Genomic DNA, 16,496 nt, shown 5'->3' on the forward strand with positions numbered 1-16,496 from the left:
AATTAATTAATTGAAAAATTTTTTTGTTAATCTGCTGCAAAGAATAGCATTGCACAAGACAGTCTTCCCAGAATCTACCACATGTGATGCAAGTTGTGTGAGGTTAGTGTAGGCACTTTGAATAGTCTTTATTATAGCATTCAAAACCAAAACATTATGTTCAGACCTGACTAAGTATAGATAGAAAGGTGTTCTTTTTAATATATATCTCAATACGATGATTTCCAATTATGTTGCAGGCTTTACTCATCAGTCTTAAGTATGGTTGTTTTATGTGGCAGTTGGGAGATGCCGATACTTGTTTCCAGATCCATAGCATGGAAAATAAAATGAGCTTTATAGTGCACACAAAACAGGTAAGTCTGCCAGTTATTTTGGACTTCCGATAATGAGCGATTATATCAGTAGTTTTACTTTACATAATCCATTTAGCCTCAATGAAAATCTTTAATATTAAATTAAATTAAAATGTTTAATATCAAGGCAGGCCTTTCCTAAGCAAGGGGAGCCAGAAATGGGCCTGTATAATTCATTTCAGTTTTATGACATATCATTTCTCGTTCCATTCTTTATAATTCCACTCAGTAGACCCTGTCCCTTCTATCAGGGTATTAGGTAGTCCTTCCCTCTCTGAACCTGTGTCCCGTATGAGCCACTGTCTATCCAGTGGGTCACCTCTTAAATCCCTTCGGAAATCTTGGATAATTCTCCCCCTGTATTTTTTAGCAAGTTGCCTCCCAATAAGAAAGTCCCTTGGCAAATAGGTAGGGAGGGAACTTCCCATATGTCCTTTAAATATTCTTACATTTTTGATATTTATTGGTGACATATTTTATTTTGTAGGCTGGTCTTGTGGTAAAATTGTTAATGAAGCTAAATGGACAGTTAATGCCCAGTGAAAGAAACTCATAAGAGGAAAGCAGCTGGTACTCAAGTAACCACATGTTGTAATACAGACTTTTTTCCATGAAAGATTTCTTAAAGTATTACTTTTAACAAGGTGTTTAGTCTCTTGTAATATATATGTATACTATTATGTTGTACAGAATCTGTACTTATGTTTGGTGTGTAATATACCAATTAGTTTTATATAATAGCCTTATAAGCTGTTCTAATTTTTGAGAGAAACACGTAAAAATTGTAGATTAATGGTCTGTATAGTATTAGACGAAATAGTCAGGTGTATAAAAAATTATTTTTGGTAAAATGGTAAAGAATTTGGAGTAGAATGTAATGAAATTAAAATGTAGCTTTGGTATAGCTTTGTGAATTATTTCAAAATATAATGAAAGTCAACATGATTTGAATAAAGAAAATGTATTTTCTACTTAGAACATATAACATTGTTATTTAAATTATTTTCTGCAACCTATATACATTTCTTCATGTGTTTTTAAATTCTTAAAATGTATAGCTAGTATAAGGTAGTGTTTCTCAAAGTATGATTCTTAAAACACCGTGGGTCATAAGTTTGGTTTTTGTTTTGTTTTTTCTTTTAGAATAATTCTAGACCCAATAAGGAATTTAGATTATTAAGCTGAGAAATTACACAAAACTGACTAGCACACAAACATATATAGACACATTTTAAGTGACAATCTTTGGATATTAGTAGTTGAATTTTTTTTATTAATGTGTACTGTATTTTTGAGTTGACTTAACGGTTATTCATATTGCCTTTACATTGTAGGAAGTAGATCATCAAATCTCCTTGTTTCATGTAGCAGAGTGCTAAGATCACAGGGAAACAGCCAACTTGAGCAATGTGCTATTTAATAAGCTAGAATCTACAGTTTTTCAAACTAATAGACTAATGTGTTTTAAATGAGTTCAGAGATAAAGTAGTTATACTTAAAGTTGCCCTATGGGGGCTGGTGCTGTGGTGTAGCAGATAAAGCCGCCACCTGCCGTGCTGGCATCCCATTTGAGTGCTGGTTCAAGTCCTCGCTGCTCTACTTCCGATCCAGTACCTTGCTAATGCGCCTGGAAAAGCAGAGGAGGATGGTCCAAGTCCTTGGGCTCCTGCACTCACGTGGGAGACCCAGAAGAAGTTCCTGGGTCTAGCTTCAGATCAGCCCAGCTCCAGCTGTTGAGGCCATTTGAGGAGTGAACCAGCAGATTGAAGATCTCTTTCTCTGCCTCTGCCTCTCTGTTACTCTTTCAAACAAATAAATAAATCTTAAAAAATAAATAAATAAATAAAATTGTCACACAGAATGAATATAATTTTCATAATCATCTCCACATTATTTGTTTTATTCTATTTTTAATATTATGTCTAAGCCTTATTAAAATTAAGATTGTATGGCTGGGGCTGGCGTGGTAGCGCAGTAGATTAATCCTCTGCCTGCGGCGCCAGCATCTCATATGGGCGCTGGTTATAGTCCTGGCTACTCCACTTCCCACCAGCTCTCTGCTATGGCCTCGGAAGGCAATGGAGGTTGGCCCAAGTCCTTGGGCCCCTGCACCCACATAGGAGACTGGAAGAAGCTCCTGGCTCCTGGCTTCAGATCGGTGCAGCTCCAGCCGTTGTGGCCATTTGGGGAGTGAACGGACGGATGGAAGACATCTCTGTTGCTGTTGATTTCTCAACAATGTTGCAGTGGGTTCGTTTCTGAGAGGAGCATCATGGTGGGAGCAAGAGGCGCGGAGTCACCACACAGACTCCGGGAGTCGGGTGAAAGCAGGCTTGAGGCGAGCAGCCCACAGACTCGTTTATTTCAGGTGGTACAACAGCTTATATAACCAAGACCAACCAATCCTGTCAAGGGGAGGTCTATGCCCCAACCAATCACAGTTTGCCAGGTGGTTTCCAAAGCCATCCAATCACAGCCTGTCGCCAGGCAGTTTCCAAAGCCATTCCTGAGTAACTGATGCTTGCTTGCCAGTGGCCACCTTGGCATGGCCTTCTCTCTCTCTCTCTCTCTCTCTCTCTCTCTGTAACTCTGCCTTCAAATAAATAAATCTTTAAAAAAAAAAAAAACTTAATTTATCTTTAATTCTGTGCTAGGCACTATTGATTCTACTTAAAATATATCCTGTTCAGGGACCAGTGCTGTGGCATAGTAGGCTAAGCTTCCACCTGTGGTGCCAGTCTCCCATATGGGCACCAGATTGTGTCCCAGCTGCTTTCTTCCAATGCAGCTCTCTGCTATGGCCTGAGAAAGCAGTAGAAGATAGCCCAGTGGTTGGGCTTCTGCACCGGAATGGGAGACCCAGAAGAAGCTCCTGACTTCTGGCTTCAGAACGGCCGAGACCCAGCTATTGTGGCCTTCTGGGGAGTGAACCAGTGAATGGAAGACTGTACTCTCTGTCTCTCCCTCTCTCTCTCCGTAACTCCACCTCTCAAAATCTTAAACAAAAAAAACCCGATGGCCTCTGTTGTTACCAAATAACCTGTTGATTCGCAAACCTAAAATTTCGGCCTCAACCTCTCTTCTAGAACTGTAGACCTTTTTTCTTTTCTTTTTTTTAATTTGAGAGGTAGAGTTATAGAGAGGGACAGAAAAGTCTTCCATCCACTGGTTCACTCCCCAAACGGCCACAAGGGCTGGGGCTGTGCCGATCCAAAGCCAGGAGCCAGAAACTTCTTCCAGATCCCCAATGCAGGTGTGGGGACCCAAGCATCTGGGCCATCTTCCACTGCTTCCCCAGGCCATAGCAGAGACCTGGATCAGAAGAGGAGCAGCCAGCCACAAACTGGTGCCCATGTGGTATCCCAGCACCGCAGGCAGAGGCTTAGCCTTCTGTGCCACAGCACTGGCCCCTAGAACTCTAGATCTTAATTTCCAAGTTGTGTTATTTTTTGCTCCATCCAAATGGCCTACAGAGAACTTAGGTTTTATCATAGCTAGAAAAATAATTTGTTTCCTCTTTTTTCCATTCTATCTTTGCACACATATTTCCTACTTGATTAATGGCATAATGAAGTTATACTCAGTTGCTTAGCCTAGAAATCTTGGTATGGTCTTCCACTTCTCATTCTTTTCTCATGCTATACATTCCATTGATCAAGTCCTATCAAATGTCTTTTGAATCTTTTCCGGGTCTCTTTCCTCATTCCCTGCAGCTACACTGAGGCCCTCATTCATTCCTTGGCTTATGGTACAGTCATGCATCGCTTAATGACAGGGATACATTCTCAGAAATGCATCATTAAGTGATTTCATACTTGTTCAGACATCATAGAGTATACTTACATAAACTGATGTGGCTACAACATCATGACATAATCTTTTCTTTTTTTAAAGATTTTATTTATTTAAGAGGTAGAGTTACAGACAGTGAGAGGGAGAGACAAAGAAAAAGGTCTTCCTTCTGTTGGTTCACTCCCCAAATGACCGAAATGGCCAGAGCTGCGCTGATCCAAAGCCAGGAGCTTCTTCCAGTTCTCCCATGTGGCTGCAGGAGTCCAAGGACTTGGGCCATCTTCTACTTCTTTCCCAGGCCATAGCAGAGAGCTGGATTGGAAGAGGAGCAGCCAGGACTAGAACTGATGCCCATATGGGATGCTGGCACCGCAGGCGGAGGGTTAACCTACTATGCCACGGCAGCGGCCCAACATGATATAATCTTATGCAACTACCATCATGTACAAATCTGCCCATTACTGATGGAAACATCATCCTGCAGCTTATGACTAGCTTCCTACCCCTGCCTCAGGCTCTACACCCTGATGTCAAGTTAACCTTTTCCAGTTCCCTAGGAAAATCTTGCATGGTTCCCCTTTACATGTAGAATTAAATTTCAAAATTCTTTAGAGTTGAACATAGGGTCCTTAGTACTCTGTAACTCACCTACCTATTCAGAGTAATGTCTAAGCACTTCTACTCTATCCTGTGCTCCAACTTGATGTTTCCTTTCTCTGGCTCTAGTCCCAAGATGAAATTGAATACTTTTCTGGTTTCTATTTTTTGGGTATCCTGGGTGCTTTTGAAGTATAGCTAGGAGTTAGAGTTGTTGTTTATAACGAAATTTATCTAGGAGATAGCTGAATGTTTTTCCTTTCAAAATCAGGGGTGAGAGTGCAAGTGGTACCATGTCAAACAACTTGTTCTGCAGAATACAGTATACCTTCTTGAAATTGAATAGTATTGCTGCACCATTAGGAAGGGAAGAGGGGACTATTAGAATAGTGTAATATTATAAACTATTAAAAGTGACATTAGGCCGGCGCTGTGGCTTAACAGGCTAATCCTCTGCCTTGCGGCGCCGGCACACTGGGTTCTAGTCCCGGTTGGGGCGCCGGATTCTATCCCGCTTGCCCCTCTTCCAGGCCAGCTCTCTGCTGTGGCCCGGGAAGGCAGTGGAGGATGGCCCAAGTGCTTGGGCCCTGCACCCCATGGGAGACCAGGAGAAGCACCTGGCTCCTGGCTTCAGATCCGCGCAGCACACTAGCCGTAGCAGCCATTTGGGGGGTGAACCAACGGAGGGAAGACCTTTCTCTCTGTCTCTCTCACTGTCTAACTCTGCCTGTCAAAAAAAAAGAAAGAAAGAAAAGAAAAGACCATAACAAATTAGAAATGAAAGAATAATGGGGAAACTCAAAAAACTTTTAAGATAAGATACTGGCTTTTTTTCCTTTTCATTATTCTTCATGTAAATTGGAGTGCCTTTTACATGCCAGTGATCCAGTGATTAGAAAAAGCCCTTGCCTTAAGGGAACAAGGTTTAATGAGGAAAGAGCAGCTATCCAAGTTATTGTGGATTAAGAGGGATTTGAGAAGGCCAAAGGGGTATAAAGCATACTCAAGGAGAAAACTGAAAATATTTGAAACCCAGAGAAAAATAAAACCAACCATATACAGGAAGGTCATGTATCACCAATAACAATCAGTTCAATCAAGTCTACCCCAAGATATAATCAAGTTAACTCCCCGTGATTAAAGATAAAGAGGATTCTCAAAGCCACAAGAGAAAGAAACCTAACACAAGGTTGTCCCAGTTTGCCTGACTGCAGACTTTTCAGCAGAAACCTTGCATGCCAGAAGGGAGTGCGCAGTAAGTACTAAAGGAAAGACAGTGCCAACCAAGAATATTATAGCCCGCAAGACCACACTGTAGATACGGAGAGAGACAGGTGTTCCTAGAATGTATCATAACCAGATGTCCTACAAGATATGCTAAAAGAAACTCTTCAAACTGAGGGAGTTCTAACAAGGAAGTAGAAAGTGTCAGAAGACAGGAAGTTCCGTGAATGCAGAGCCCGGAAGTAAACCCATGTATTAACCGATTTTCTGACCACGGTTCTAGGAACATTGGAGAATGGACTGCTTATCAGTAACATACTGGGAAAGTTGGATATCCACATCCAGGAGTATGTAACTAGACCCCCATCCTTCATGATAAATAAAAACTAGCTCAACATGGATGTTTTCTTTTTAAAGAGTTATTTATTTGTTTATTTGAAAGTCAGTTACAGAGAGGCAGAGACAGAGATCTTCCGTCCACTGGTTCACTCCCCAAATGGCCACAATGGCTGGAGCTGTGCTGAACTGAAGCCAGGAGCTGGGAGTTTCTTCCAGGTCTCCCACATTGAAGCCACTGCCTGCAGTGGTGACAGAAGAAGCTCCTGGCTCCTGGCTTCAGACTGGCCCAGCCCTGGCCTGCAATTGCAGTCATCTGGGGAGTGAATCAGTAGATGGAAGACATTCTCTCTCTCTCTCTCTCTCTCTCCCTCTCTCCGTAACTCTTTCAAATAAATCAATCTTTAAAAAAAAATAAATTTAAAAAGCACAGAAAACAAAAATGTATGGGATTTCTCAAACCAAAAAGCTCCTACACAATACATATGAAAGACTATGTAACATGTGTAATGTCAAAAACTAGTAAGTTGGCCGGCGCTGCGGCTCACTAGGTTAATCCTCCACCTTGCGGCACTGGCACACCGGGTTCTAGTCCTGGTCAGGGCACCGGATTCTGTCCCGGTTGCCCCTCTTCCAGGCCAGCTCTCTGCTGTGGCCAGGGAGTGCAGTGGAGGATGGCCCAAGTGTTTGGACCCTGCACCGCATGGGAGACCAGGAGAAGCACCTGGCTCCTGCCATCGGATCAGCGCGGTGCGCTGGCTGCAGCGCGCCAGCTGCGGCGGCCATTGGAGGGTGAACCAACAGCAAAGGAAGACCTTTTTCTCTGTCTCTCTCTCTCACTATCCACTCTGCCTGTCAAAAAATAAAAAAATAGGCCGGCGCCGCGGCTCACTAGGCTAATCCTCCGCCTTGCGGCGCCGGCACACTGGGTTCTAGTCCCGGTCGGGGCACCAATCCTGTCCCGGTTGCCCCTCTTCCAGGCCAGCTCTCTGCTGTGGCCAGGGAGTACAGTGGAGGATGGCACAAGTGCTTGGGCCCTGCACCCCATGGGAGACCAGGAGAAGCACCTCGCTCCTGCCATCGGATCAGCGCCGTATGCCGGCAGCAGCGCGCCTACCGCGGCGGCCATTGGAGGGTGAACCAACGGCAAAAGGAAGACCTTTCTCTCTGTCTCTCTCTCTCACTGTCCACTCTGCCTGTCAAAAAAATAAATAAATAAATAAATAAAAAATAAAAGTAAAAAAATAAAAATAAAAACTAGTAAGTAGAAGAGTTGAATCCAAAATCTAACTATCTGGTTTCTGAATTCAGACATTAGTTTGGTAAAGGAGAGGTAGCCACAGAGGATTTAAAAACAAACTATGAAGAGTATTCCCTGCTAATGGGGAGCCACTGACTCAGATTTGCATACTGAAAGACCACCTGGACAAGTGTATATATAGGAGGGCTCCAAGTGTTGATTCTGAGTAACAAGGTGTAAGGCAACCTGGGCCTAACCTAAGGTAATGGCCATGGGAGAGATGAATCAAGGTTTTGAAAGTCCCGGGACCTTTCAGATGGGGGAAATAATGGAAAGGTAAGAGTATGAACACTTCCCCTCTCTGTCCTGAGCGGCTGAGAAAATAAGCCATATACTGCCTACAGTAGCGGGTAGGAGAGGAAGTTTTGAAGAAATAAATTGAGTTTCTGGTGCCCAGGGGAATGCTGATGGAGATGTGCAACAGACGCTACAGTTCCCAGGGCTGAAGCTCAGAAGACTGCAGGAGATGGCAGTGGAATACAGGAATAGACTTAACGCCACCCAGGGAGAGAGCAGAGATGCAAACCAACATTTGAGAAATGCGCAAAGGTAGGGGGAGTCCACAAAGCATCCTATTAGGGTAATGGATGTCGGTATGGAAAAGAAATAGCTTGGGCCGGCGCTGTGGCTCACTAGGCTAATCCTCTGCCTTGCGGCACCGGCACACCGGGTTCTAGTCCCTCTTCCAGGCCAGCTCTCTGCTGTGGCCAGGGAGTGCAGTGGAGGATGGCCCAAGTGCTTGGGCCCTGCACCCACAGGGGAGACCAGGAGAAGCACCTGACTCCTGCCTTCGGATCAGCGCGGTGCGCCGGCCACAGCACACCGGCCGTGGCAGCCATTGGAGGGTGAACCAACGGCAAAGGAAGACCTTTCTCTCTGTCTCTCTCTCTCACTGTCCACTCTGCCTGTTCACCCTCCAATGGCCGCTGCGGCTGGTGCATCATGCTGATTCGAAGCCAGGAGCCAGGCACTTCTCCTGGTCTCCCAAGCGGGTGCAGGGCCCAAGGACCTGGGCCATAGCAGAGAGCTGGCCTGGAAGAGGGGCAACCGGGACAGAATCCGGCGCCCCAACCGGGACTAGAACCCGGTGTGCCGGTGCCGCAAGGCGGAGGATTAGCCCGTTAAGCCACGGCGCCGGCCCATCTATGTATATTTTTAAATGGCTATGAGATAAGAGGTGTTCAATGACCGATTATGAAATTGGAAGCTTTGGGGCCTGCACTGTGGGCACGTAAAGCCCACCTGCAGTGCCGGCTTCCCACACAGGCACTGGTTTGAGTCCCGGCTGCTCCACTTCCAATCCAGCTTCCTGCTAACGCATCTGGGAAAGCAGCAGAAGATGGCCCAAGTTCTTGGGCACCTTCTCCCATAAGGGAGACCCAGAAGAAGCTCCTGGCTTTGTCCTGGCTCAGCCCTGACCTTTTACAATATTTATTTATTTGAAAGGCAGAGTTAGTTACAGAAAGAGACATAGAATAAGATCTTCCACCCACTGTTTCACTTCCCAAATGGCCACAACAGCAGAAGCCAGGAGCCAGGAGCTTCTTCCTGGTCTTCCACGTGGGTTCAGGAGCCCAAGCACTTGCGCCATCTTCCACTGCTGTCCCAAGTGCTGTCCCAACTGGATCAGAAATAGAGCAATGGGGTGAGGGAGCGGCGCTGTGGTGTAGTAGGTAGGGCCACCGCCTGCAGTGCCGGCATCCCTTATGGGTGCTGGTTCAAGTCCCAGTGTAGAATCAGAATCAAAATGGAGTGAGTGTGGCTAAAAGCTAATTGCAGGTCTCTTGCTTCTGTACATATCAGCTTTGCTTGCTAACGGCTAAGGGTGTGTCTTGTGAAACTGTGGACCCAAATTCCCAGGAACTAGGTTGACCGAAATGTGTCCTTCACTGTTATCTTACCACCATATCTTGGATCTGTTATAGGGTTTGTTATTAACTGTTATCTTACAACCATATTCTGGTTTTCCCCTTTATTGTTCACTGCATACTAGGGGTCCAGTTTGAAATTGTGAGCCCTAGTGGACAGAATACTATAAGAAGCTGTGTAACCGCTGTTGGGGGCCGCACTCTGGTAAGGAGTGTTGGTCCCGATCGGTGGCTGATCCGATCGGTTACCTTGCCTCTCATTTGTCTCTCATTTGCTTCTCATTTTCAATAAAATGCATGTGTGACTGTCACTGGTTTTTGTAATACTCTATTATAGCCAATGAGTGAATGCAACACCAGCTGCTCCACTTCCAATCCAGCTCTCTGCTGTGGCCTGGGAAAGCAGTAGAAGATGGCCCAAGGACTTGGGTCCCTGCAACTGTGTGGGAGACCCAGAAGAAGCTCCTGGTTCCTGGCTTTAGATCAGCGCAGCTCTGGCCGTTGCGGCCAATTGGGGAGTGAAGCAGCGGATGGAAGACCTCTCTCTCTGCCTCTCCTTCTCTCTCTGTGTAACTCTGACTTTCAAGTAAATAAATAATTCTTAAAAAATAAAAATAAAAAGAAGAAGAAATAGAGCAATCGGGACCCATGCCCATATAGGATGCCGGCACTGCAGGCAGGAGGGCTTTACCTGCTATGCCACAGCACCAGCCCCCTAAACACTAAGTTTCTTTCTTTGTTTCTCTCTCTCTCTCTCTCTCTCTCTCTCTCTCTCTCTCTAAAATTTCTTTATTTGACAGAGTTACAGACAGAGAGAGAGAGACAGAGAGAAAGGTTTTCCATCCACTGGTTTACTCCCCAGATGACCACAATAGCTGGAGCTGTGCTGTTCTGAAGCCAGGAGTCAGGAGCTTCTTCCGGGTCTCCCACACCAGTGCAGGGGCCCAAGGACTTGGGCCATCTTATATTGCTTTCCCAGGCCATCAGCAGGGAGCTGGATAGCAAGTGGAGCAGCTGGGACTTGAACTGATGCCCATATGGGATGCTGGCGCCAGATGCTTAATCTACTATGCCAAGGTTCCCTGGTCCCAACAGAATGGGGGGGGGGGGGCTGGGGAAGTCCCCTGTCAGATCCTCATTGGTTGACCTTTAGGCACCTGTGGGGACATTGACAAGGACTTTTCTTCCCGGGAAGTGTAGGTAGGGACTCTCCAGTCCAGAAAGTTTAGGCCTTCCCTCCTTGCGGATCCCAAAGCTACCAACAGTGTTTAGATTCTTTAAAAGAGAAAGTAGAGCCAGGTTTGGGGGGTGGGGGACTACAAAGACCAAAGATGATAGAAACTGCCAGCCTATGACAGAGAAACCTTATCCATCTCCACCCCATGCTAGGCAAAAGAAGTGGGCAACAGCTTTAAATGCCTTCTATTCAAAGACCAAAAAAATTAGACTTCTGGGATACAAGCAAATTGTATTTCCAGCTAATTACCAGGTTCTGTTAGATGGACAACACATTCATTAGGCAGATTAGCATACAAAAGGGCTCTGAATGCAGAATATTCATAAATTCTTAGAAAGCAAGTTGCATTCTGTTTCACCCTTAAATTTCAACTTTGGGGCTGGTAGGGGAGCTGTCCTAGGGATCTGTGCCCCAAAACAGCGTGCAGCGGTCGCAATCTGTGGCAAGAGGCCTGGGGGAAGCAGGCTGTGGGCCAGGCATTCCGTTGTCAAGGAGGCTGGCGCCAAAGACAGCACAGGCCGGGCAAGGGAGAGCCGAGCCTTGGCGAGGAGGCTGGGACCGTAAGCCCCGGCAGGTTCCCACGAGAGAGCGCTCTGGAGAACACTTTAACCTCGCCTTGTAGCGTGGACGGAGGTCATTGTCCATGCTTCTATTTCTCATCCAAAAAGTGAACAGGTTCAAGTGGCATTTAGAATACTTTATTACACAGTACAACTCCTCTTACTGGTTTACTCAATCTTGTTAAATATTAGATGTTGGTATTAATAAACCAAGGAAGAAGATCCTTTTTCTGATTTCCCCCTTTCTAAGAGCTCATACCTGGTCCTTCAACTGAATCCCCACGTTCTACAAATACTACTTGTTTTCCTGGTGTATACTGGCTAAAGCAGGCTGGGACTAAACCCAGCTTCTAAAGAACTTTCTCCCCCTCTCCCCGCCCTACAAGTCACTCCCCAGAGGCACCCAAGTGCCTCCAAAACTCAACTCCTTGGGATGCCTTTCAAACTGTGGCCCAGCCGTTACCTCCCGAGGTGTGTGCTCGTTCATCCTTGGTGCCGGTGCTCGCCTGCGCCTGCGTGCGTGGTCTGGAAGCCCCGCTGTGCCTGCTCGGTAGCCCAAGGTGGTGGTGGTGGAGCGGGGGTTCGGACTGGCTGCACAGCGACAAGCTGGGTCCTGCACGTGTTCAAGTGCCATTTCCACCGTGCCTTCACCTCACCTGCCTCTCCGTCCTGGCGGCCGACCTGCAATCAGGCAGGACACAAGGCTGGGTGGAAGCACCTGGAAGTGCGCTCCCCGCCCTCACCTAACAGATCGGACCCTGCGGGCGGCGCGCAAGGATGTCCCGGCGAGGCTCCGGCACAAGCCCAGGGCGCAGACGCGCGTCCCGGCCCCGCCGCGGCGGCCCGCGCGGGCGCTTGAAGGACAGCCAGGCCTGCCCCTCGGGTGTCCTAGTGTGACCGAGGGCCAGCTCACAAACGCGCCGGGGCGCGGCCGGCGGATGGCCTGACCCGTCTCGGCCCGGGCCAGAGCAGCCGGGACCTGGGCCGGCGTCGTCGCTGCAATCCCTCGACTCTCCGCCACGCGCGCCCCCTGCCGGTCCTGGAAGGCGCCGCAGCGGCCGCCGGAGGCCCAGGTGAAGCCAAGGTTAGCTTCTCTCTCATTGCCCCTCAGCTCCCACTCCTCCGGGCCGGCATTCTGACCCTGGCTACTCCAGCCTGTGTGGAATGGCCTTTCCCCCACCCTCCAGGTGCACAATACGAAGGGTCCCGTGGCTCCCGCACTGTCACGAAGTACCTCTAGTCGTTTAGTTTTACTAATATGTACGTAACAAGTTGCATCTTTCTTTGCCTATCGACTTGGTAATATCTGGTTTTAAAGAGACTCAGCGTTTCTGAGACTGATGGGAGGGACCCTGTGCATTTCTAGAATGTTATTTGGCTGTAATTTTGGCTACAAAATCGATGGCACATCTTTTCACTGGCATATTTTGCTGCCAGGAGTACCTTAAACGGCGGCAGTATTCTGGCCCGTGGTTGGGCACGTGGCCTGAGCCCGGGAACAGCGGATCTCATGTCAGACCCCGTGCACCCTCTGCTACTCCGCTGGGTACGCCTTCGGGGTCTCTCTGGGGGAGTGCAGCCCTTGTTTAATCAGGTCCACAACTCCTCACAACGACCCTTCTGTGGCATAGCAATGTGAATGTACCCAGTGCCACTAACTGTGCACTTAAAAATAGTGAAGCTGATGTGTTTTTGTTGTTTTGTCTTCTTCGACCTAACAAGAAGAGGGTGAGGGAGGGGGAAGCACTTTTTGGTGTAGAAACAACCAAACACGTGGAACAAAACTTCCACAAACTGCGGCAGCCCCTCAGGATCACAGTCTCACGTGTGCCATGCTTACTGGAGCCCAAGCACCAAGAAGTTGTGTCCACAACAGCCAGAGGCACAGTCTTGGGTGCTGCAAAATGCCAAGGCCAAGGCCCTGATATCCTACATCATGAACTCTGGCTGTTCTGGAGCCTTAACTTTGCCATTTTTCCAGCAGATCAAATACCACTTGTGTGTGTTTTTCAACAAGTTTGGCTGATGCACCAGGTGTTGGAATTTGAGAAGCAGTAAAAGACTAACACCCTTTCCACCCCTACCCCAACCTCTGCAAGCTGTATATCATAAAATATAGTCTGGCAGATGACAGTGAAAATATCACCCTTGTTACAGCAATCTAGAGGAAATGGTGTTGGTCTGCAGTTAAGCCATCGTTATGATTTGCCCCTGAGTTTGGCATAATTACTCGGCCATCACACAGATGGACCACAGGTGGGCAGCCTCTTGTTCCGTAGAAGATAGCGGCTAGAACACAGATCTTGCAGGCAGAGAGACCCAAAGGACAGAGCCTGAAGGAGCTGAGCTCATCCGTCATCTGGACCTCTTCTCAGCAGGCAAGAAACGGCAGAAGCAGGCTCAAGGCCAAGGTCATGATGCAAAGCGTTACCTCCAGGTAGAAACAGAAAGGGTGGGAAATGCAGCTATTTCCTCCACAGTCCGGGGAAGAAAGAATATCTGAATAAACCAATAGCCACTCGAGATCAGAAAATAAACTTTACTGGATCATCACTATCGCTAAGTATGTAAAATGCTGCTACAAACAAATCATTAAGGGCAAGTCACCCATCTCCTCTGGGTAGCATAACCTTGACACCGAAACTGGACAAAGCTCAAAAAAGTTCAATAATCAGTAAGACTGCTAATGAACATATGCATACAAATGCTCAGCAAGTGTTATTCAGTAATATGGCAAAGTTTATAATATAATCTATAGGTAATGTGAAATATTACTCTATTAATGTTAATTATATTATCTAGTAATACAGTACAACTAAGTAATACACCATGACCACACTTGATTTATCCAAGAAATGCCTGATGTGTTTTTTTTTTTTTTTTTTTTGACAGGCAGAGTGGACAGTGAGAGAGAGAGAGACAGAGAGAAAGGTCTTCCTTTGCCGTTGGTTCACCCTCCAATGGCCGCCGCGGCCGGTGCATCTTGCTGATCCAAAGCCAGGAGCCAGGTACTTCTCCTGGTCTCCCATGCGGGTGCAGGGCCCAAGTACTTGGGCCATCCTCCACTGCACTCCCTGGCCACAGCAGAGAGCTGGCATGGAAGAGGGGCAACTGGGACAGAATCCAGTGCCTCGACCGGGACTAGAACCCGGTGTGCCGGCGCCACTAGGCAGAGGATTAGCCTATTGAGCCGCAGCGCCGGCCAAGAAATGCCTGATGTTCTATAAAGAAAATCTATTGGGGCTGATTTTATGGCATTGCAGGTAAAGCCACTGCCTGTGATGCTGGCATCACATATGGGTGCTGGTTTGAGACCTAGCTGCTCCACTTCAGATCTAGCACCCTGCTAATGTGCCTGGGAAAGCAGTGGAGGATGGCCAAAGTGCTTGGGCCCCTGCACTCAACTGGGAGTCCCAGAAGAAGCTCCGGGCTTCTGGCTTCAGTCTGGCCCAGCCCTGGCCATTGCAGCCATTTAGGGAGTGAGCCAGCAGATGGAAGATCTCTCTCTATATATATATAACTCTGCATTTCAAATAAATAATAAAAAATATGTTAATGCAATAAACCACATTAGTGATTACAGGAACAAGACGAAGATAGCTACTATCCTTCCTACTATCCTGCATTGTACCAAAGGGCTTAATAAATGCAAATGGATACTAAAAATAAGTCAGAATTGGAAGCAAAACTGACAGTATTTATGATATTATCTTTATAGAAAGTCTAGGAAAATGTATAAAGTTATTAGAAGTAGTAAGAGGGCTGACATTGTGGCGCGGCAGGGTAAGCCTCCACTTGTAACACAGACTCCCCATGTCAGAGCACTGTTTCAAGTCCCAGCTGTTCTGCTTCTGAAGACTGCAAAAGATGGCCCAAGGCCTCCGCTGCCTGCCGAGGCCATTAGCAGGGAGCTCTATCAGAAGTGGAACAGCCAGGACGCAAACCAGCGCCCAAATGGCGCAGCTTTATCCGCTGTGCCACAGTGCTGGCCCGGCTTACATAACTTGGACCGACAACTTTAAGTGGAGAAAACTTTTTGCTTAACACATGCCAAAACTGCTGCAGCCTGATCAGCTGCCAACAAGAAAAGGGAATTCTTGGGGCCGGCGCTGTGATGTAGCGGGTTAAAACCCTGGCCTGAAGCGCCAGCATCCCATATGGGCGCTGGTTCTAGTCCCAGCTGCTCTTCTTCCAGTCCAGCTCTCTGCTGTGGCCTGGGAAAGCAGTAGAAGATGGCCCAAGTCCTTAGGCCCCTCACCCACATGGAAGACCTGGAAGAAGCTCCTGGCTTTGGATTGGCACAGCTCCAGCTGTTGTGGCCAATTGGGGAGTAAACCAGCAGATGGAAGACCTCTCTCTCTGTCTCTACCTCTCTGTAACTGTCTTTCAAATAAATAAATCTTAAAAAAAAAAAAAAAAAGAAAAGAAAAGAAAAGGGAATTCTGAGCAAGGGAAACCAAGACCCTAAAGCCAATGTGTGAAGAATTGTAACAGGAGTAAAACACGGTTTTACCTGTGACATCTTCTGTTGATAAGGTAGACAAGATTGCACTGATATGGTTAAATCCCTGGTTTCCTCAGGTCTTTAGGGCCAGTGCCCACTTACAAAACTGTCTTGAACTTCATGGGGGCTCATGTTGAGAAATAAAGTTTGTATTTTTAAATTTTTATCTTTTAATTCCATTTTCCAAGAACTTTTCAAAGTCCCTTTGTGGACAGGATTTAAGATAGTAAGTTGTTTAGACAAGCACTGGAGGACTAGAAAGGTGGAAAAGAAAAAAAAAAAAAGGAAAAAAGTAACCCAGGGCAGACTAGTTCACATAGGAGGTGACCACCGGTGTGAGGGATGAAGGGCCATAGGAGAAGGAGGGGTTATTAGTATTTACAAGCATGGGGAAGAGACCTGAGCAGAGATGGAGATGTGTAAGGATCGGTGCTCCCCAGCTGTGCTGGTCCCACAGGAGTGCACAAGAAGATTTAGGCTGCAGTCCATGCAAGGACAGTTTCATTTCCAGGTGACTCCTATAGGAAGCATCCTCTTCCACAAGACCGTTTGCTTCTCCCCACTGAAAGTTGCCATGATGTCTGAGTTCTTTGAATAAGGCATGTCGGGGCCGTGGTGGTCCTATGATGTCCACGGAATGAATGGTGCCCCTGCACTTTGAGCTTCAGCCTTTCCTCTCCCTGTTTTCCTAAGTTTTGCAGGTTCCTTCATTCCTTTAAGTC

The 16,496-nt window shown here is 46.8% G+C and overlaps 1 protein-coding gene and 1 long non-coding RNA gene across 4 annotated transcripts in view; one reads left to right on the top strand and one right to left on the bottom strand.

Annotated features, from left to right (window-relative positions):
* Nucleotides 1–2,220, top strand: part of KRIT1 (KRIT1 ankyrin repeat containing) — a 41,931-nt gene extending 39,711 nt beyond the window's left edge. For all 3 annotated transcript variants that reach the window (XM_062179113.1, XM_062179115.1, XM_062179114.1), the window contains 2 exons: nt 240–356; nt 844–2,220. In XM_062179113.1, coding sequence (XP_062035097.1) covers nt 240–356; nt 844–912 — 186 coding nt within the window. In that variant the 3' untranslated portion in view covers nt 913–2,220. The remainder of the gene's footprint in view (nt 1–239; nt 357–843) is intronic.
* Nucleotides 1–16,496, bottom strand: part of LOC133749779 (uncharacterized) — a 68,334-nt gene that overhangs the window by 15,634 nt on the left and 36,204 nt on the right. The window contains exon 2 of the long non-coding RNA XR_009864616.1: nt 11,734–11,951. This is a non-coding gene — a long non-coding RNA (uncharacterized LOC133749779). The remainder of the gene's footprint in view (nt 1–11,733; nt 11,952–16,496) is intronic.

Source organism: Lepus europaeus, chromosome 20 (assembly GCF_033115175.1).
Source record: "Lepus europaeus isolate LE1 chromosome 20, mLepTim1.pri, whole genome shotgun sequence".
NCBI lineage: Eukaryota > Metazoa > Chordata > Mammalia > Lagomorpha > Leporidae > Lepus > Lepus europaeus.